General features: G+C 36.5%; 1 protein-coding gene across 1 annotated transcript in view; it reads right to left on the bottom strand.

The window, feature by feature from the left end:
- Nucleotides 1-18,080, bottom strand: part of LOC139708234 (uncharacterized) — a 33,201-nt gene extending 15,121 nt beyond the window's left edge. Inside the window, exons 1-4 of the mRNA XM_071620204.1 lie at nt 18,034-18,080; nt 12,370-12,489; nt 8,064-8,382; nt 5,059-5,277 (exon numbers count right to left, since the gene is read on the bottom strand). Of these exons, the coding sequence (XP_071476305.1) occupies nt 5,059-5,277; nt 8,064-8,382; nt 12,370-12,459 (628 nt within the window). The 5' untranslated portion in view covers nt 12,460-12,489; nt 18,034-18,080. The remainder of the gene's footprint in view (nt 1-5,058; nt 5,278-8,063; nt 8,383-12,369; nt 12,490-18,033) is intronic.
- Nucleotides 18,081-23,400: the final 5,320 nt, after the last annotated feature.

Raw genomic sequence — 23,400 nt, 5'->3', positions numbered from 1 at the left:
GACTCATATTCAAGTAATGTGCAGTTTAATCGCCCGTCACTGTACAGGCATGCTAACCTGGAAATATTAACTGCACATTACTTGAATAACGAGACCATTCTGAAGCAAATAATTTTCACACAACAATAGATACATAATGTACTCTTAAATGAATCCCACAAGATTATTGGAACAATCATCCCCCAGCATTCCCACTGATCAGTTACTAGCCATCCCCTTTAAGTTAATCTTGTCTCATTTTGTCTTGTCATCAGTCTTTCCTCTAGTAGTCTGGTTGGTGTTCCAGTTTCATTTCATGTTCATTGTGTGTGTGCGTGTGTGTGTGTGTGTGTGTGTAAGTGTGTGTGTGTGTGTGTGCTTCTCTGTCTTTTTAGTGGGCTTCCACACCCTTGTTTATTTTCCATGTTTTGCCTTATTGTCTACTGATGTTCTTCTCTAGAGATGTCCAGATTCTATACTTTTCTGCAAACTTTGTCTTTCCAGTACGTCCCTCCATTTTTCCAACATTGCATGTTGTATACTTCAGTTTGATCACTTCAGTATACCCGGTGATATAACAGAAATGGGAACCATCACTAGCTATTGGGCGGAAGCTCGGTGTATACAATATAGTTCAACGCCTGTCTGGCAGTCAGGTTTTTGGTTCGAATCCCAACAAGAGTATCTATGTAGCCATTGTTGTTGTTGTTGTCGGTTTTTGTCATGGCTATTATTCTAAGCACTGCATAACTGGTGTTTATATACGTCGATGAAGGGTAATTTGTCAATCATTGGCAATCCGCTAAGTTAATTCTAAAGATTACGTCGTTTCTTTGAATCTATCTAAGTTTAAATCTATTCAATTCAATTCGATTCAAACTCTACTTGAAATCGAATACCATACCAATACGGTCTTTTCGTGATGGGTCTCTGTTTCTTTCTCTCTCTCTTATACCAAACTGTCTTTTTCTTTATTCACAACTTTCAAAAATCATTACGTACAACAAAATGAACTCAATATAATTAATGGGAAAGGACCTATTGAACATTATAGGTCTTATCTGAAGATTACAATGCTTCAAGTAGGCCTAATTCTATTTTGCTTAAGATTACCTGAGGTAAAAGTTTAAGTTTTTAGATATCGCCTTGTGTATCGAATCTAATGTTCAAGTAATATGATGGCATTGCATATCATTTCATGAAATGTATCAGTTTGCACCGCCAACGATTTTCACAAATTTAATGAATAAGCCGTTCCTCTGAAACAGAGCTACATAATGACGGGATTTTGATTTTGAAAAGTTTTATACGAAATTTTCGATTGGTTGGTCTTTTAAAGGACAAAATGAAATATAAACACGCATTAGGGCCGGTATCATGTAATATCTTATGAAAGTTTTATCAAACGACTGAATACAAGACAGTGATCTGACTTATACAGGAACACGTACACTAGCCTCGCATGCAATAACATTATCGTCGATATCCCTTTAAGGAGATACAATTTATACTATCAATTCATAATTATGGTCATCTTAATGATTACTCGACGGGTTATCTCTCTCTCTCTCTCTCTCTCTTCGTAGTTACACAATATGATTATGTATCTATCTTTGGATGTTGTGTAAAGGTATATGTAAGTATATAAAATGCGTATAGAAAAGGTAATCCAACTCTGGAGGTCTACGAGTAGTTAAAAGTACGGGCTTAATTCCTCACCCACTCATGAACTCGCGTTACTGCCAATCATGCCTTTGAATAAACCTCGCTATTTTCTAGCTAAATTTAGCGTCTCAATGAGCCACACAGGTCGTCTCATTCAAAATGATAACGGACTATGGTAATCATACCGTCCGTTTATGGCAAGCCGAATTCTCGCTGGTTTCGGTATCTCTGGGAGTGCAAGGTTTTACAATAATGGTCCTAAAATCATAAATTAAAGACATTGGTGTTATTTTGTAAGAAAAGGGTGGTCTTTCCAATAGTATACAAAATTATGACATATTCGTAACAATATTGTTGAAATTAAAGATCTAATGTATTCCGGGGGTTTTCTGGGCCACTCTATATAGCTCATTATATTACATTATAATCAAAACGAGGACGTCTACTCAATCTGAATCCACAGAAATCACTTGTCTGTTCCAACGTCACAATAACATTACAGAAGCTCGTATATGGGATGAGCAAATAGGATGATGTACTTGCATTGAGGTGGCCATAAAAAGAGGTCACTCATAAAAGTTGTAAATTGATGCCTTTTACAGGATTTTGTTTTATTTCATGTCATGCGGGACCCTACTTGTATTACTTTACAGTCACATGAATGATGCCAATAAGGCATTGCTTGACAACAAACATGCTAACATTAATCGATATTGCAGTTAAAAATGGTCAAAAACTTGTTAATGAGTTAGAAGAATTTCAATTTTACTCACGTAAATTCGTCATATTCATTTTATTCATATATCAAAATCCCCCTCGACGACCACTCTATCTGATGTGCACATTACAAAATGCGAAAGTACTATTAAATCTTGATGTGACAGTGTAAGCTTTCGTATTTGAATACAGTGGCAGTTTTACTCCGTCAAGATAAAGAAGATTGCGACACAAACAGTTTCCTGTAACATCTCTCACTACCCGGAGACATAGCCACTTCAGTTAGGCCTATTATATTGCTTGTCGATCAGCATGAACAAACTCTGCATACATAATGCACTTATATGTGTAATACGTGAATAAATTTGTTATGAATGAATGAAAGAATACATGAATGAATGAATGAACGAATAAATGAATAGATGAATGGCTAAATGAATTAATGAAGAAATGCATGAAGAAATACATAAAGTGGTCAAATCTCCCTATATTTAGAAATACATAAGACAAAGAAAAATTAAGCGTTACAAAAGAATGCAAAGTGAGAAACAAAAATAATCATGGTTAGTCTTTGTAAACTGAAATCTCAAGCACTCTTCAATAAGCTAGTTAGAAGTTATAGTTCATGGTACAATGGTACGAATGACCTTTCTTTTTCTCAGTCGGTTAGGAGCACTTCATTCGTTTTCAGAGCGACATATTGCATAAGCTCAACGTAACAATTTGTGGGATTGATCAATCTTGTTCAAACAAAGAATGAACTTGCGTAGCGACCAGATGACCAGAATGATCCGTCAATTAACACCTGTGAAAGCATCCATTTAACTATTTGGAATTAGATGTATTAACACTCTTTTTCATTGATATTGCCAAATACCACTTTTGCTGTCAGGTGGATGTGCTGGTAAGCAAAAGTAGAGGATCGCGTGAATAATCATTACATCACAGATGTTTCTGCCAGTGAATTCGAAAACCCACACGCCTGTTGGTGACATTTTTTCTGCTCATGCGCAAAGTGGAACTGCGAACTGGCTTATTCATTGACAGGCACATGCTATTTACAGTATATTCATTAGTTTTATAGCGTTTTCGAGCAACACGACGTGAAGAATACCAAACAATCCGAGGATGATTTACAACTGGTCTATCCCCGGTGGGTGGATGCTGCTATAGACTGTTTGCGATATACCAGCCCATGTCGTCTCTGGTATCCAATGCACGTCAAGCACGCATATATCGAACCCATTGTTACTCATGAGAGATGGAATTTAATCTTGTCTAACAAAATACCCCACACGCTTCTTGATTATACAGTGAATAGTTATAGAGGATAAACTCCATGCGTTTACATGTTTAACGCACATCGCTAACAGTATCATGATAAGCATGTGCACAAAATAATAGCAGATAGGTATCATACATTAAATCTTGGATGTACAGAATACAGGAAGACACATGTATAGGTGCAAAGAAAAATGTACCTAAAAGACAACAAACAGTCATTGGGGGGTTGGGTAGGATAATTATACTCCGAGAATAATTCGATCTTTTACACTCGGTATGATTTACCTCGGAGGCAAACAATTATACATACATTCTCGACGGACGAAATGAAACTGTCTGTATAGGCTCTACCGGAATTGATATTGTAAATAGGGATGGTGGTTTTCCTTTAAAGGCCTATATAAACGAGTCCCACTTCGATCTTGTCAATAGTGCATGTGTAATGACATGGTTTACAGGAAAATTGCGTGGCCCTATAGCGTAAATATAAAACATGCACCGTAGCTGCATGGTTGGTATTAAGTAAAACGTGCTCGTGTTTAAGATTTGAATGAAAGAAAGTCCCTCATCTGTCACCAAACACCAGGGTATGTATGCAGCTCGTCAGACCGCAGTGTGCGGTTGAATGCAGTTGAAGCTCTACAAGCTCTGTCTTTTTAGTGGGTCTCTCCATTTTTCGCACTTCTGTTTCTTGTTTTCTACAATGTATATATAATAACTATAATGTCCTCAATTGTTGTACATTCTTTTCAATACATAATGTTCTGTTTACCTTATTCTCTGTTGTCAAAAGAGGTGTAACTTATATGTTTTGTCGAAAAATGAAATAAACTTTGAACTGAAATTGAATTGAAATTGAAGAGACCCAACTGGACATGCAAGGCAGAAAATCGCATTAAGTTCACAGAAAACGTTAAAGGTCCTGTTTACCTTCAGGAGCAGTGATTAAAAAAAAAGTTCAAGATATCGCATTTGATGCATTATGTGTAGGTCTGTTGTATCACAACACATTCTACCATATAAATGTTTTGCAATAAAACCTAAAATATAAGGAGATATCAGTATTCTTCTCAACAAACCATAACTGTAGAAGGTTTAGTCTGGAAACATTTTTTTATCATAACTTTGTCAACATTTTGTGCATTTAACAATATCTAACATCGATTACACGGATTTAAATTTTTACAGTGGTTGTTTCTATCCCTATCTCACATTTATAGCACTAATGCTGGGTTTTTGTTTCATCTGCAAATGGTAAATTATGCCTTCAAGGTCAAGTGCAATATGAAGTCTTATACTGTTTAATTAATTTACAATATTTCATGATGGTATTATCGAATGTTTAACAGCGTCGACAGCAACAACACCACCGCCTTAAACGACGACAAAATCGACGAATGCAACTTCTTTTGCGAGGGTTTGATGCCTGTAAACTGCTGCGCAATTCCTCCAGCATTACATCTGGCAGCTCCGGCGGTGAGGAAGCACACTCTCCGGCAAACACCACAACGGATGAATAACTGCACGCTGTCGGCTGCTGGATCTTGAAAGTCTCCAGTCTGCTTCCAAGAACGTTGGCTTGAAGTTCGTTATCTTTGTAGTCGTACGCAACGATGATCACATTTTCCTTGCCTGACAAAGAAGATCATAATTGAGAATGATGTAAGGAACAAATCAATATCCCTATACCTGATTTTATTATTCATGGTGTTACAGATGACTATGCACACTCTGTCACCGTGTGTACCACAAATAGGGAATATTTTCGGCTCCCCTTGCTCCATTCCCGTCTAGGTCTTACTATACTGTCTGCTTAGAAGAGATCTGACTTTGATCTGTATCTCACAGTTTAATATGCTGCTTTTCCTTCAGAAGCCTCGCAAGAGGACAAGCAACTCAAAAACTAAGATGTTGAATTTGGCATCTCTATCTCAGTGTAGATTATGTCTGCTTTTGAGTGTTAATTGGTATTTATAAAATGGGTTCAAGAATGTAGCCAATAGGAAATGCTGAAATGAGTCACGTGTGCTTTAGTTATTCTAGTCCCATTGCACTGGGTGTTAAATCCTATTGCCGATCGTCTGTGCGCGCGGCGGCTCCTTTGAATTGCATGCATACGCGCTGTCAATCCTGTAAACAACTTCTAGTTCGGGCTTGCGGCCGGCCGGCCTTTCTTCCCTTGTGCATAACGGGATGTGTGGCGTCCGTATATTCTTATATACGTACACTTTGTACCGTACAGTAGACCAAGCGTTGTGGGACCGGACGCGTACATAGAGTCACTTTGAAGGGCAAATCCAACGATTTAGCAGGTTAATTCTCACGCCGTTTTCAGAGTATGTTGTCTAGTAGGCCTATATGAGGAGTCTATATCAAGTCTTTAAGGTAAAGGGTGCATATTTTATGTAAAATAAGTAAGTTTTCATGCGGGAACTTAAGTGTCCGGAAACCCCCCCCCCCCCCCCCCCCATCATACTTATACTGTATGTGCGGGATTTCCGAGTGCGACGTGCGTAAATGTTTGGGACGAACATCTTCGAACGTCTTGACCCACAAAGGTACGTAAAAAACGCTGAAAAATGCTGTTAGTTTTCGAATTTTCGACCCATTTTATAAAACAAATGATGCACAGGATTATTTCGTGGCGTTAGTGGAGGCGTAGCTCACTCTCGGGTATTTACAATGTAGTGCATGTTTCACAATTGTAAATACCCTCGAGTGCACTATACGCCTCCACTAACGCACTCTATCCTGTGCATCATTTGTATAATACATTCACGTAATTTGATATCGGGATGGCAATATCCGCTTTTTTCGGATGTTGTTATGACATTACATTTCCAAATGCATTCTCTCGTATATTTGATTGTATAGTATGCGAGAAAAACATGACTCTTCAAAATTAAATGAATTGTTTTAATCGTCGTGCGATACTCGACGACAGAACAGCAACATAAACACAAAGACCGCATTGAATGACATATTTCATGTGAATTATTTTAAAAAATGTTTCCGTCTGGATTGTTTCCTTTTGGCATATAACTTATGTCTTTGTAATATCAATGCATTGTCTGTCACTCGTGCAAAAGGTATCATGTATTTATGTAAATAGGCCTACTTATATAAATACATACTTTGCCATACAGAGTTTGGACGATACTTTTTTGAATGCCCAATTTTCACTATTATGTCATTATTTGCATTTTTCTTCTTTCTACCACTTGTACAAAATCTGTTGCGCACATCTACAAAACATTGTCATTATGATTATGCTCTAAATTTCATTTGAATTTATTAAAAACAAGTCGCTAACATTGCACTATTAAGTCTCTAGTACAACAGATCTACAAATCGTTCGACAATATTGCTGAGTCTGTCATTAGTCATTCAAATATTGTCTGACAGTATGACAAATATTTAAACGTGATTTAGATTAACATATCAAGCTTGTCATGACACATTTAGTTTAGATAGCGTGATATCGGGGCTTGTATTCTTCATAAAATATTACATCCAAAATCTGAAAAAGTAAGGTATTACTGCAATCATAATGGTCAGTATTCTCAACAACAACAAAAAAGCAGGATATAAATCACGTTTTCACTATTTAGACATCAAATCAGCATAAGAGTGTGTTAAATCTTTTTTTAAAGTCTTTTTTAAAGCCTGGAGGGCCTACGAACGGAGACTAAAAAGGTGTAAGTCAGGTTTGTTAAGTGTTATATAAGGGATTAATGGAATAACAAATCGTGGCTCGGTTGACTAGCTAACGAATTGTCACCCGTGTTTGATTCTAGAATTACTGCTGAAGCAAGCGTTAAATAGTCTTTTTTTTTCAAACTTGCATCAAGGAATTGAAACTTTTCTGGATATGAGGTCGTTTGTTGTTTCCTGGTATCATTTACAATCAGCAACAATTTACTACCGTTCTTTCATGATACTTTCATCTAAAATAGCAAAGTACATTCCTATCCTACTCGTCATTGCAATGACATTCATCTACATAACCCGAAGCTACTTGTCGCTCATAGATCTATCCGACACCGTGGACCGGATATATGGAATTCTCTTCCCGAACAAATTAAAGCATGCACATCACTTTTTTTCTTTTAAAGCGAAAATGAAAAAGTACATTATACATGTATCAAGTTAAGGGAATTAGCTGATATCTGACTTACTGCATTTGTATTATATTAGATGCGGAAAATTCCTAATAAATTCATTTGAATTAGAATTTGAATTTGAAAAAATGTGAATTTGCCTCTGATGTCTGACTATAGACGAGTATAGTTCTTGACTACTATTGTACTTACACGATTCGGTATGAAGAGATAAACTTGTTTTAGCGTAAGATCTAGACTGGGAAAAAACACACTCATATTATTGCAACGTGTCGACAGACTCTAACGTATACATACCTAGTACACGATTCGCTCTTCCTAGTAATTGATCATAGAGAGAATCTGTGACGTCAGTGATCGACAGCCGCCTGTTGGTGATGGAATGACATAGAATGAATACTTCCATGTCATCGAACTCGACCTGATCCATGTCGGAGACATTATAGGGTATCTCTCTATAGTTGACAACATATCCCATGACCATGCTTCGTAACAATGCTATGAGGCCTGCAACTCGTTCTGAGCCGCCCGTAGTGCCAACGGTGACTGTCACTCTCTTCTGCTTCTTCTTCTTCCTCTGTTTCCCTTGTTTCTTTCCATCAGAAAGCTGCTGCGTCTGCAGGACAGAAGTAATTGGAATACAGGTAAAAACAGAACTGCGATTCGTGGATACAATTTGGTGCACTTGACTGGAACTTTCAAAGCTCTTGTTCAGCGTAGTTAAGTCATGTAAGTGCCTTAAAATGAAAATTAGTGTTTTACACTCGTAGAATCTATATAGGGCGTGGCACATGCTTGGAGAATGTAACAATAAACATAAATAGATAGTGTGGAATTTTTCTTAAGTCAAATAGCAACTGAAGCAAAATGTGTAAGCACGCTTATGAACAGCATGTGGTAAAACAGAGTATTTCTAATGATTTCAAACCCGTTTTTTATTAACACAATTGCTGGCTGCTCGGCAATGTCTACACTGAATGCAATACAGTCGCATCGTTGCGGATATCAATCCACTCTTTCCATAATTGCAGTATTTGATCTTTAGGATAATGAAAATCATCCTCTAGGCCTATGCAAATTTCAATCTTTATGTAATGTGTTGAAAAGAGTTTATCAGTTCGTATTCCGGATTTGATGAATTCATGAGCCCTTAACTTGCATGCACTGTGAGCCTTTGTGTCATAAACAAAGTAGTAATAATCATAAAATAATTCGATGCACATTTTTTCAATCCAGTTTAAGATTGCTTTTGGATGTGCTCTTCCATTATATTATTTTTCAAATGGAGTGTTATTGATTTTTGAGAAATGCCAGTTGCATGCATGCATGCATGCACGTACACTAATATACGTATGTATGTATGTATGTATGTATACGTATTCTCCTGGTGATTTATCTCGCTACCGTAAACAAGCTGTGATCATGGACCTACGTAGGTCCATGGCTATAGGTTGAGCAAGACGATACATTTTCAACAAATTGTTAGCCTGTGCAAATGAGATGGGAAATGTTTAAAGTTCAAGTTCGTGAATTTTCACAGAAATATTGTAAGAAAAAGGCACTTGGAAAGAAAGACTCCAAATTGTCATTAGAAGCAAAACTAGCTGAACTTGAAAAATGTATTGATGTGAATGAGTGTAATGAAGAGGTATTAAGTTCTTATTCTGATGTCAAAGAGAAGTTGGAGAAGATTTATAAATACGAAGCCAAGGGAGCTGGTATACGAGCTCGAACAAGGTGGATTGAGAAAGGAGAAAAAAGCACGAAATACTTTTTGAACTTAGAAAAGATGAATGCAAAGAAAAATGAAATTACACATTTGAAATGTGATAAGGATAATCGTATCATTGAAGGACATGAAAAGATACTGAAAGAGATTGTTGATTTTTATTCAAAATTATACAAAAAAGAAACACAAACCAGACAAACTATGGACAATTACACATGTTCACAAAATATCAAGCGTCTCTCTGACGAAAATAAGGTAATGTGTGAAGGGTTACTCACACAAGAAGAATGTAAAAAAGCTGTATTTGCTATGCAAAAAGATAAGGCACCCGGTCTAGATGGAATTTCTGCAGAGTTTTATCAGGTGTTCTGGCCGAGAATACAAGCGTTTCTCGTAGAAGCCTTGAATGAAAATTATTTATCTGGAATGATGTCAAATACCCAAAGAAAGGTCTCATCACATTGTTATTTAAAAAAGGTGACAGTCAACAGCTGAAAAACTGGAGACCTATCACTCTACTCAACTGTGACAATGTAGCAGCAGTTTTGGCCGTATAAGGGTACAAAAGGTCATTGGCGGTATTGTGAATGACACTCAGACAGGATACATAAAGGGCCGCTTAGCTGCCTGCAATGTAAGGTTAACGAAAGATATCATTGAATATTTTATGAAAAGCGGTAAAACCGGAGCAATAATGCTAGCAGACTTTGCTAAGGCATTTGATGTTTTGGATATAGAATCTTTGAGTTTGTATTTAGAAAGATTAAATTTTGGCGAATCATTTCGAAAATGGATTCGTACTCTTTACACGCACATATCAAGCTCTGTATTGATTAATGGTTGGATATCGGAAATTTTTGATGTTGAAAGAGGAGTCCGACAAGGATGTCCACTGTCATCACTATTATTCATTTTAGCAGCTGAATTCATGGCCAACAGCATCAGAGAAAACAGAAGTATTCGGCCCATGGAATTAGCAGGCTATGATTTTCAACTTAAACTGTTACAATATGCTGATGATACTTTGTTTTTGTTCAAGATGAAAAATCGTTAGAGGAAATTTTAAAAGAGTTATATTCTTTTGGAGATGTAGCAGGTCCAAAGATTAACAAAGATAAACAGTTATGATTTGGTTCGGTAAACAGAGTGAACGTTGGAATTTAGATAAGTTGTATTTGAAGTGGTCGAATAAACCAGTTAGATATTTGGGACATTATATTCACCCCAATAATGATGCAGCTTTGGAGATAGATTGGGAGCAAAAATTATTCAAGTTGCAAAAAAATCCTTGACAGTTGGACAAAGAGAAGTTTAACCATCTTTGGACGAGTTATTGTTTTAAAAAGCTTAGCCCTTAGTCAAGTTATTCATCTGGAAATGGTAGACTCAATACCGTTTAAATTTTTGAAGATTTTGGAAAATATGGTGTTTAAGTTTATATGGAAAAGAAAAAATTAGAAAAATGAAGCGAAGTATTATTACAGAAGATTTCAACAAAGGTGGAATAAAGATGATGGATATACAAAAACAATTGCTAAGTTTTCGGTTTAAATGGCTGGGTCGTTTTCTCAATGACTCAAGAGATATATGGAAAGAAAATGTGTTCTTATTAGTTTGATTTGCTAGGTGGTATTATTTTGCTGCTGAATTGTAACTACAACATGAGTATTATCAATGATATTGATAAGAAAGTTCCAAACTTTTATAAAGAAATTTTACAGGCATGGGAACAAATACGATATCGTACTATACAGTGAAAGATATCAACAGTGTAAAGTGTGGGTCAACTGATGTTTTCAATCAGATTGTTTGGTATAACAAACTTATATTGTTTGACAAGCATTCGCTGTTTTATAAAGATTGGTATGAAATTGGCATACTCTATTTTGGAGATTTAGTAACAATAAATGGTTTCCGGTCTTTTGAATACATCATGTCAGAAATAAATTTCAAAAGAAGAAAATGTACTGCAATTTTTGATTATGCAACATTACAAAAAGCAATACCATTAATATGGTTTAACATGATACATAAGAAAATGTTTGATAGTTATATCAGAAAAGAAAAAGTATTGTATATACCAATTAGTGTGTGGGTTTCAAAAAAAAGTAGTCCTTATAATGGATCTAAGCAGCAAGGCTTTGTATAATTTGATACCTTCAAAAAACTCGTTAACCAATACATAGTCCTTATTTTTGGAGAACAAGTTTCATTTCCAAGCTGATTGGGCCAGTGTATTCAGATATAATTTAGAATACATAAAAGAAAACAAATTACGAGAACTTAATTTCAAATTGTTGTATAATTTATTGCCAGTGAGAAGTAATCTATTCAAATGGGGTTTAAGTCATGATGATTTGTGCCCGAACTGCAACGTAAAAGAGGACATTGTTCATGCTTTCATTGAATGCAAACTTAATGAAAATTTTCTTTTATACGTAAGGAGTTTGTTACAAGATGTATTACCACGCAACAGTAACAAATATCAACGTTTCACATTTGCTGAAAATACAGTGCAAGAGTCAGTATAGTTTGTTTTTGACAATAGCATTTTGGAGTATTTATAAACTTATTTTGAAACGGAATGAAACCAGTAATGATAAAAGAAGTTGTTCTTTAAAGCATGTGTTTATGAGAGAAATTAGAACGAGAATAGAAATACAATGTTGTATGAAACATAGAAGAACACTACGGAGAAATGAACAATTATTGTTACCAAACGAATTGTTGAACTTCTAATGCACGATTGTGCTTGCATCACTTTTATGTGACATCGTTACGATAATATTATTTTGATTGTGTTTTTTGAATAGAATCTTGAATAAATCCTCAGATGAGGCAAAAGAAAAAAACACGATACAATGGATGTAATACCTTAGTTAGAGCAGTTGTTTCAGTGTTCCTAGCTATGTCTGATGAGCTAGTATCACTTTCCATGTTAGTTTTCACACCGGGCGATGACATTTGATTGTTGATTCAACTTCAACGGCGCCACTGTTTGAACGTACAGTGAGGTAGACATTGTGATAAAAAAAAAATAACATATGAATGAATGTGCAATGGCAAAATTAAGTGAGCAAAATAACATAGAGACTGACGTGATTGTCAGGAAATTACTGACGCTATATCTATAGTGTGGCACAAATTAATTCATATCTTTCCTGTAGTCTATATGGGACATTACAGTAACGAATTTGTGGAACTGCAAGTTTTCACGGGGATCATACCCGGTGCCCCAGTATATGCAGTGATATGTGCATACACGTATTTAGCTTCAGGGGATAATTATATGGAAATGCCAGCAGAACGCCAGGGTAAAGTCCGAAGATATAAATTTTGAAATTGTTTGTTCAGTCAAGTGCCGTCTTGGGTGGCGAGAGTTCCTGGTGTCAGGACCACGAAAAAGCACAAAATATATACTGAGAATATCCCTTATGTTTATTTTTTTTTCTGCATAATGAAAGAGATTTTGACTCGACTCCCACAGCAGACAGAGGATGGTATTTCCTTTTACATATTGTGTCAGTAACAATAAGTGGTAACCCAAGTATGTATATGCCAATCACGCAGGGAGGTGGCCATAGTGTACCTGTAAATTTTGTGTCCGTCATGGCTAATACTATAAGACACTGAATAATCGGTGCTTATTACGTCCATAAAAGGCAATTTGTCAATCGGTTGCAACGAGGTAGGGTTGTAAAAATATTTACTTTTGTATGAACAGTGATTCTTTAATTCATTTTGCATTAATTTTCTTTACATCTATTTTGTTTATATCATGCTTTGTTGAAGTCTTCCCATCCCACAGTGAATTAATCTAAAACTTGAACAAATCAAAACTTCTTGTACGGTTTGTTCATACCTCCTTGATACTTTCACTGATGTTTCGTATAAATATTTCTGTATTCCCTGAATGTCCATGTGTGCTGTTGGAAAACTCCCTTTCCAAAATACCCTGTGTATTAAGACGTATATACAGGCAAGCATGACAAAATCACGCAGAAAACTCTACCAAAACGAGTTAGAAAAATGTGATACGTATTTATAGGTGGGTGGGAGTGCATGTGTTTGGCTAATTTTGTATTATAAAGTAGGAATTTCAGAGGTTCCCATTGCCAAAGATTGGCAATTTGGTTACATGAAGACCCGCGAGAGATCACAGATAATGACATCGTTCTGATTTTTAAATCTCCCTCATAATTGTCGCTACACACAGCAAATATTAATTAACATAATGATTATGAACTGAATTTGGTGCATTTCGGCGCATTTGGAACACTAACCTGCATGGATCCAGTGCAATATATTGTAGTACCACTATCTATGTCACATGCTCATTGTCCAGTGTGAGCGCAATGTTTCATTCATTTTTGTTGTTGTTGTTGAATATGTCTGCTGTGAACAAGATGTTAAACACTTTGAGAAAATGTGGCGACTGCGTCGATGCCGTAGACATGTACTAGGGACTGTGCCAACTGTTGTATCGTATATCGTCTCAATGCTAGTTTACGAGCGGTGCGACGTGACACACACAGGGCACATTCAACTTTCAACTTTCAACTTTATTTTCACCTCCATCAAAGTGAACAAAGAAATTTATGTACATTGCTTATACACGGGATATTTGTGATACAGAACAAAACTTGAAAAGGTACATAAGAAAATTATGAAAATGAAAAGTAGATGTGATTACATCTTTGTTAAATACATAAAGCGTATAATACAAGTCAACTAAGGATGAGGATGGAAGTGGAGGGTCCCACTAAGAAGCAAAGCTTGTACGATATGGGACCCTCAGAAAAATACACAAAACATCAATATAAAACACAATAAACGAACCGATGTCAACTGACATTAAAATGATTGGGAAGAGGAAAAAGAGAGAAAAGGAAAGGAAAAAGAAGAGGAAAGAAAGAGAGGAAAAAAAAGGAGAAAAAAGAGGGAACTACAGCATGTGCCATCGTGGACGCAAGCAATCTGGATTTCATAATGTAAAATAAGTGATAAAATACAAGCTGGATTGAATGTAATACAAAACATTTATTATACGTAGTTATGTTGGTAAGAATGCAGGAGAAAAAAAAACACATCATTATATTTAAAACACAGAGAGGGACATAGTTTAATAGGAGGACTTATGTAAAAAAGAATGATGACTTGACTGAGATGATAAAGGGAAACTAACTCTGTTGAATGTTGTAAAATTTCAATAAAAATGATTTTAATTTATTCTTAAAGGAATTCAGAGATTGAGCAGTAGTAATGTTACTGGGAAGTGAATTCCAGTACTTTGGCCCGTCGTAAATAAATGTGTTTTGAGCCAACAAAGTTCTCAGAAATGGCAAATGGAAATCATTTGATCGCCGTGTTGGATAATTATGAATGGATTGATTTCTTTGAAACATTGTTTCAAATATATTTGGGAGATTATTTTTATTATAATTATACATAAATTGTCCTAGATTAAACAAATACAAATCATTAATTTTCAATATTTTATGCTCATAAAATAGTGGGTCAGTATGGGACAAAAATGCAGTATGACATATAACACGGAGTGATTTCTTTTGCAATAAAAGTAATTTATCTAAGAATGTTTTATATGTATTTCCCCACGCGAGAATACCGTAACTTAGATATGGCAATATTAAGGATGAATATAATACGAGCAGGGACGACAAAGGAAAACAAAACTTAAGCTTATTAATTATACCAATATTACGTGAAATAATTTTACATATACTGTCAATATGAAATTTCCAGGACAGCTTATTGTCAACTGTTACTCCAAGAAATTTTATATGGGAGACATTTTCGAGTGGAGTACCATCTAAAACAATATCAACAGGTAATGCCTCAGTAGAATTACTAAAGAGCATATATTTTGTTTTTTGAAGGTTAAAAGATAGCTTATTTGCTTTTATCCACTGGGCAACATTTTCTAATTCTAAATTTATTGTATTAACAAGGGTAAAAAGATTATTGTGTGAAAAAAATAGATTTGAGTCGTCTGCAAAAAGAATAAAAGAAAGAACATCTGATGATCTACAAAAATCATTTATGTAAACAGTAAACAACAGTGGACCTAATAAACTTCCCTGTGACACCCCACATTTAATATTTAATATTTGTGAATTACAATCATTTAAAGAAACATATTGTTTCCTGTTCATGAGGTAGCTCCTGAACCACTCCAAGGCCTTCCCACGCACTCCATAATGGTGTAATTTGTTAAGTAAAATATCATGATTGATGGTGTCGAAGGCCTTGGAGAAGTCCAGGAACAAACCTATCAAATGAGAAGATTTATCGATAGCATGTGCCACTTTTTCTATAAAACTCAATAATGCATGTGTGGTGCTATGTTTCTCCCTAAATCCAAACTGAGAATTCGTAAATATATTATTAAATTTAAAGAAATTGATAGTTCTTTTATAAATAATTTTTCAAGAATTTTTGACAATGCACTTAACAAAGAAATTGGTCGGTAATTATTTACATCTAATTTGTCACCTTTTTTAAACAAGGGGATGACTTTTGCTATTTTCATACTTTCGGGGAAGGTACCATTAAAAAGGGATAGATTAAATATATGAGCTAAGGGATCCGCAATTGACGATATTACCCCCTTTAAAAGAAAATTGCTGATGTCATCGTGTCCAGCACTTTTTTTGGAACTGAAATCAGAGACAATATTAATTATCTCCTGAGTGTATGTTGGATTAAAAAATATTGAACTAGAATTTGGGGCACCCAAAAATTCGGAAAAATGTTTTGTGGAGGGAGGAATATTACTTGCCAGGCTTTCCCCAATTGAAGAAAAATGGTTATTCAAAACATCACAAATTTGTTGAGAATCTTCAACAATTTCACCATCAAATCTAATTTTTGTAATATCTGACTTAACATTTGATATATTCATGGCTTGCTTTAAAACTTTCCATGTATTTTGCATATCATGCCTGTAAAATTGTAACTGATTAGTATAATATTTTTTCTTTTCTATTCGTATAATTTTCGTCAAAGTATTTTTGTAACTAGTGTATTTCAACTTTGATTGCTCAGTACGTTTCATTTTAAATCTGTAATATAAATTATTCTTTCTATTTATTGAACGCAGGAGCGATTTTGAAATCCATGGGAGCCTGGGTATTTTTTTTGTAATTAGCTGATTTTTCTCTACGTTTTGGAATACAAATGTCCAAATGTTGGATAAAAATCTTCATAAAATATTCATAAGACAAATTAACATCATCTGTATCAAGGATACAGGACCAGTCTGCGGTGTCTAAGCTAGCACCTAGCCTAGCTATACTTTCATAAGTAATTCTTCGTTTAAATATATTGTTGTTTTTATTATTAACTGTTTCATTTAAAGAAAAACCAGTCGAGATGGGGAAATGATCGGTGATATCTGAGAGTACTACAAAAGAATCAGGAGGAGGAAGAATGTTACAAAAAATGTTATCAATTAAAGAAACAGATTCATTAACTATACGTGTGGGTTTAGATATTAAGGGTAAAAAAGAGGCAGACAAAAATATTTCCAAAAAATCTTGCGACATATTATTCTGTTTTAGCAAATCTATATTAAAATCACCCATTATAAAACAATTTTTGTTGATAAAAAGTGGGTTTTTAACCAGATCCGAAAAATAATCTAAAAATGATTTAGTATTCGCGTTTGGTGGTCTATATACTACACCTATGATTATATTTTTGCTGCCTGGAACTGTGATTTCAATAAATAAAGACTCAAAAAAATCAGTCATACTGGTGAACTCATCACGGACTACATAATCATAATTTTGTTTAACATATATGGCAACGCCTCCACCTACCCTATTTTGTCTGTTATTAACCACTAAATCGTACCCGTCGAGAGCGAAGGGAAGACTGGAGTCATGAGAGAGCCAGGTTTCGGTTAAACCTACCGCCGAGATATTATGCATGATGGGACTATTTAAAAATAACCTCAATTCTTCAAAATGCTTATTAATACTTCTAATATTAAAATGTAAAAGAGAAAAAGTAGTACTATCATATTCCTTGACAACATTGGTAAATTGGGATTGAGTAAGATATTCAGAAGACGGACTTTGCAATTGGTTCTCTGTGTCAAAATCATAATCTAATTCTTGCGGCGATGAATTAAAACTGTCAGAAACATGATTATCAAAAAAATTGTCATTTTGATTGATATTTGATTCGTTTTGTTCAAAAGAAGGTCCTGCCAAATCAAAAAAGTCATCATCATTAATTGAATTGAATGCTGTGTCTATAGAATTGCGTATTAAAGGGTGAGCGTGTTGTCCGTTGCTTGAGTCCACATTGTGCACGTACGCAATGTAAATCACATAGTCAAATCACATAGTCAGTCTGATGATCACCTGTCACTTGTGCAACGTGTACTTGGACTTCACCCCTGACCTAGGAACGAAAAGAGCCCTCACTACCAATACACAGCGGTGTGTCTGAACAAGGAGGCATCGCACTCCTCGTAGATCTGTTTCGAATTGCCGTATATTATACACATACCTGTGTTTTCTCCGACTGTGCTATGGTGCAACTGTACTCTATCGATTGCCGCGTTGCACGATGCAGGTGCTTTCACATAATTTTCAGCTTACACGATAATGGAGGGAGTCACTCTGGTAGCATTTTACCATCAGCTGAGAGGTGGTCATTATTGTCTCAGAGTATGATACTATGTAGTTATACACTTCTAAGAGCAACATTTGAAGCTCAAAACTGCACGTATTCAGCCTTAAGAGGGCTCTCGAATATTATCTGTAACGCTAATGTTGGTGCATGTGTGTATCTATATAATTCACTGTATACATACATATCCACACGCACACACAAATTGTATATATATATATATCTATATATATATATATATATCATATATATATATGTATATATATATATATATGATATGTTTTGTCATGTTTTTTAACACTGATTTCATCCTTTCATCTTCGGCTCTTCGTGGAGGGAACCAGTCCATGGATGCGTCGTTGCTACGCCAAACGCGCACAGACACACTGCGCGGTTACCATGCACTGTGGCAGCACTACCAGACTAGACGCATTCCATCACAAGCAGATTAGTTTTGAAATCCGTCCGACCAGGAGCAGATGTATACCCTTGTGTGTATGTTCTGCTTCAGAAACGGATTTTAATCCAACATCACATCGCATCCTGGTCGCTGATGAAGAATGCGATGACTAACCTGTTTGGTGTCTTGTCTCTAAAACATGCGCTTTCCTCGCCAGGATAAAGCGTTTTAATGCCATTTTAGGTTTTAATCTCATATATTCCGGTAGCAAATTCCGGTAGCACAGCATTTCAGCACACATGAACACACAATCGACGATGTACGGGTCACGGGCATTGAACTTATCCACAAAAAATCAAATAAAGTCACTCTGAAGCGGGAATCATACTGGATCTTGAAACTTAAAACTCTCACACCGTATGGTATTAATGTAGATGAGTAATATAGAATGGTATTTTGGAAATGTGTATGGATTATTCTTATGTACGATGATATTCTTGTTATTGGAAAAGGATTGATTTTTTGATGTTGTATTGGTTGATTGATAGGCATCGTTATATATATAGTTATCACATAATATGTTTAGAAGGAATATATATATATATATATATATATATATACGTATGTATATATATCTATATACATACATATATACATGTTTATATATATATATATATATATATATATATATATATATATACATATATATAATGTATGCATGTGTATATGATCATGACATGGATGCATGAATATTATAGGGCCTATGATATTGTGGCGGGCTTGGATGGCTTTTTAAGGTCGTTGTTGTGTGTGTATCGCCCTTTTAGGTGTTGTTTGTTGTTTGATCGTCGTCGTTGAGGGCGCACTGTCGCCACTACCACAGAATATAATGACCGAGAGTTATTAGTGTAGATGTTGTGTGTTTTCCAGAAAGATTGATCAACTCCGTGGGCGAGGTGTTAAGCCCAAAATGTCCGAGCGGTAAAAACATATACAGAGTTAATCGACCCTTCGGAAACTAATAGTCTCGGTGGGGATGAGTTCTTAGGTCAAAGTATATGACCGAGGAGGGAAGATGGAATGTAAAAGGAGAGGAATATATGTGTAGTGTGTGTGTGTGTGTGTGTGTGTGTGTGTGTGTGTGTGTGTAGTGTTTGTATGTAGTAGATGTGTAGTAGTAGTAGATGTGTATGGGTTGTGTGGTGTGTGAAAATAGAAACTAAGTCAAGTGAGTCGTACACAGAAACAAAGAAAGACACAAGGTTGTGGTACTCAGATTTCAAGTTCAACAAAAACAAAAATCAAAGTTTAATCTTTCATTTACAACATTTCAAAATCGCCACTGTTACATACTCATTTATTAATGCATGCCTAAGCCAATTCGTAAATTGTAATACCGAACCATGCATACACTTCGTTTGATTGTACGTGTGAATAAGTTCTTCTATTTCCCCTTAGTTTCTGACTCGCCAGAATTCCTAACAGTAACATCTCCTGAAACTAAAACCAAGCATGTCTCTACGCTCTAGTAGAATTTGAATTTGCCAAAAGATCCCAAAACATAAGTTGAAATTTTACATGGGGACATAGGGGGGGGGGGGGGGGGGGGTTGTAGTTGATATGTAGAGGAGTGAGCAGATGTTCGATACTTGGAGTAAAATTCCAAGAGTCTCCTCTACATAAGGGGAGGGGGAGGGAGAAAGAAAGTAGTGTGTTGAGGAGTGAGCAGAGAGTAGCTCGTTACCTGGAGCAGGACTCCGGGAGTCTCCTCTCGATCTTAAAATTTCTCCTGCTCATATACTCTTAATGCGGACGTCGAGGGAAACACTACGCGGAGGTAGCTACGGTATGCGCTAAGCGCTGAACTTGTACACACCGTAGATTTTGTGCTAGTTTGACGTCGCAAATATCTTATTATCTTGACAAATATCACTTTCCATACTATAATATCCGTGTTACAGTAAACTGTGAGTTATTTATCAAATGACCAGATACATAAGATAAACCAAATTTCTCTACTCATTGACCAGAATCGCCAAAATAGCAGCAATTTTTACATACGGAGGATCCAAATCACACGTTGACGTGGCTACGTCATCACAGCGATGCGAAGCCAAAGCTCGCATTCAATCTTGCATCAATTTGCGAGTTAGCTTCCGAAGAATAATAAAATTCACTTCTATCACCAAAAGCTAGTTCATATATCAGTAATTGCAACTTATCTTTCTCAGATATGGTGAATTTAAGAAATTTGGATATGAATTGAAATAAATGACCAAAGTATCGATGATAACGAACGAGGGAAGGTCTACAACCCTGAATGAACACTACGCGGTACGCGCATCTATCGGCAATGTTTTGGATCCTTCGTAAGAACTTAACATCGTCTTCAAACTCCATATTCCTTCATATTTCTGTCAACATGGGGTAAGTTACCACTCAAATATTCGCTACACATACTAAATCCTTCAATTACCAATATATTCCTGGCCGTAAGTTCATAACAAACGGGTATTCCCTACATTCTTCAATACCTTAAAGAATGTATGAAGTTGCTGAATGCAATGTGCATTAACCATTTCTATACTTATAACACATATCCAAGCAAAACAATTTCAGCAACGTTAAACCTCTATAGACCTCTAGGTCAAGTAGTCAAGTCAGGAATCAACAGTGAATGTCGCAAACTTCGATTAAAAACTGTCTGACTGTTCGTAACGAGGTTGGCTCGTTACACAGCCCTCCTCCCTCTGAAATGCGTCCTCGCATTTATAAGCTTAAAATTCATCAGAACCTACCTATTCATGCTTATAAAATAGCGAATTTCTTCGAGGAGACAATTTACGGAAGTGTAATAGGCCACTTCATTTATTTCCAAATATAGAATACAATCATAACAATATCATCAAAGTCCCAACTTTGATCTGTAAAACATAAGCATTTCATAGACATTAGCCTTTGCTTCCTGAATATGTGAATGTGGGCCCTTATACAACCATCCAATAACAAACTCCTCTGAGTCACATCAAACACCAAAAACTACGCACACTCCAAAACAGTCAATTCATACCAAATATCCATAATCCATAAACTTCAAGTGAAAATGTGCGTCAAGATACTTACTTCAGGAAGCAACGGCTAATACTTACCAAATTAGCCATTCTATTCACCACATTCCGGTGATTATTTTGAGAACAAGTTTGGGTTTCCTCGAAGAAATTATTAATAATCTTAAACATTGAAAACACCAAACATCAATTTCAGTGGCGTTACAAATGATTCACATGCATTGAAGGATAGAAGAAAACAGAGACAGAAAGAGGAGAAGAGAGAGGAAGAAAAGAAGGAGAGAGAAAGATACGGTAGAAACATCTATCCTTCAGAGATAGATTCCATATATACACATCTCATGAGAATATAAATATGCACTGAATGATACAAGAAAAACAGAGAGAGGGTGAAAGAGAGAAAAGAAGGAAGTGACAAGAGTGAATAGGAAAGATAAAAGGTGAAGACAGATAGATACGGTAGAAAGATTCATGCATCATTCAGAGATAAATACATCGCATAATAAGAACACTGGACGTGCAGAGATCCACAGGCGCGGCAGGATGCGGAGAGAAGAGGAATCCGACGAAAAACACGGAGCGTCAATCCTTCGGGGTCTGGGGCTTCAGGGTTGACGAGGGTGAAGTCGACGTCAGGCTTCGAGACTGGCGAAGGTAGAAGCGGCTCCTTTGCCACTTCAGCAGGTAGGCCGGCCGGCCAAGTCCATTGGAACAGCAACCGAGGTCGGGATTGAGTGGGCCGACTGGGATCTTTAATCGGCGAAATCAGGGTGGGGGTAGGGAAGGAGAAGGGGAGTTCCCAGGGTTGGGTGAGGGGCGGGTTTGGCGATGGGAGAAGGGCTAGTAGAAATAGTCAGGGGGTCTTCTAGCCCTTAAAGGATAGCGTCTGGATTGTTGGGTTTGGAAGGATGTCAAGTCGGTTCGTTCGGAAGGTAGGTTACTCAGAATTTCATCATTGTCGTCATCACTTGGATGGTCTGAAGTAACCCCTTCAATCAAGTGGGTATCTGATGGCGTCTCTTGCCATGGGGCTAGTTCTTCCCCTGTGTAGGGTTTGAGACGGTCGAAATGTACTATCTTTGGTTTGCTTCTGGGAGTGAGTTGAATTCGGTAAGTTACGTCAGAGAGTCGAGTGGTAACTCTGAATGGGCCTTCCCATCTGTTAGTTAGTTTGGGACTTACACCCTTCCTACGAAAGTCGTTCCGAAGCCACACAAACTGTCCGACTTTGAAAGTTTCACCTGACGTTTGCCTATCGTAATTTCTCTTCTGTCGTGTCATATTCGTTTTGGCGTGTTTGGTCACCCGTGTATGGGTGTCTTCCATACGGTCTCTAAGTTCGGCAGCGTAATCTGTGCGCAATTCAGGGGCAGAGTGTCGTGCTACCAGATCTATGGATTGGGTAACCTCGCGGCCAAACATCATCATATTCGGGGTTTCTTGGATTGTCTCATGAACAGTGCCTCTATAGGCAGCGGTGGCAAATGGGATATAACGATCCCAGTCTTGCTGGTGTTCAAGAGGGTCGATCATCGTGGCTAGCATTCCTAACAATGTCCTATTGAAACGTTCTATCATTCCGTCTGACTTTGGATTGTACGGAGTAGTTCATGTTTTCTTTGCACCTATGAGCTTGCAGACTTCTTGAAACAAATTCGACTCGAAATTACGACCTTGATCTGTATGAATTTCCTTCGGTACACCATATCGGCAGACAAATTCCTCTACTAACTTCTGCGCAACGGTATGCGCTTGTTCATCAGGAATGGCATAGGC

Source organism: Diadema antillarum, unplaced genomic scaffold, assembly GCF_040938485.1.
Source record: "Diadema antillarum isolate AM-2024a unplaced genomic scaffold, OU_Dant_1.0 seq00001321_RagTag, whole genome shotgun sequence".
NCBI classification, from domain to species: domain Eukaryota; kingdom Metazoa; phylum Echinodermata; class Echinoidea; order Diadematoida; family Diadematidae; genus Diadema; species Diadema antillarum.
This window is presented reverse-complemented; position numbering and strand designations above follow the sequence as displayed.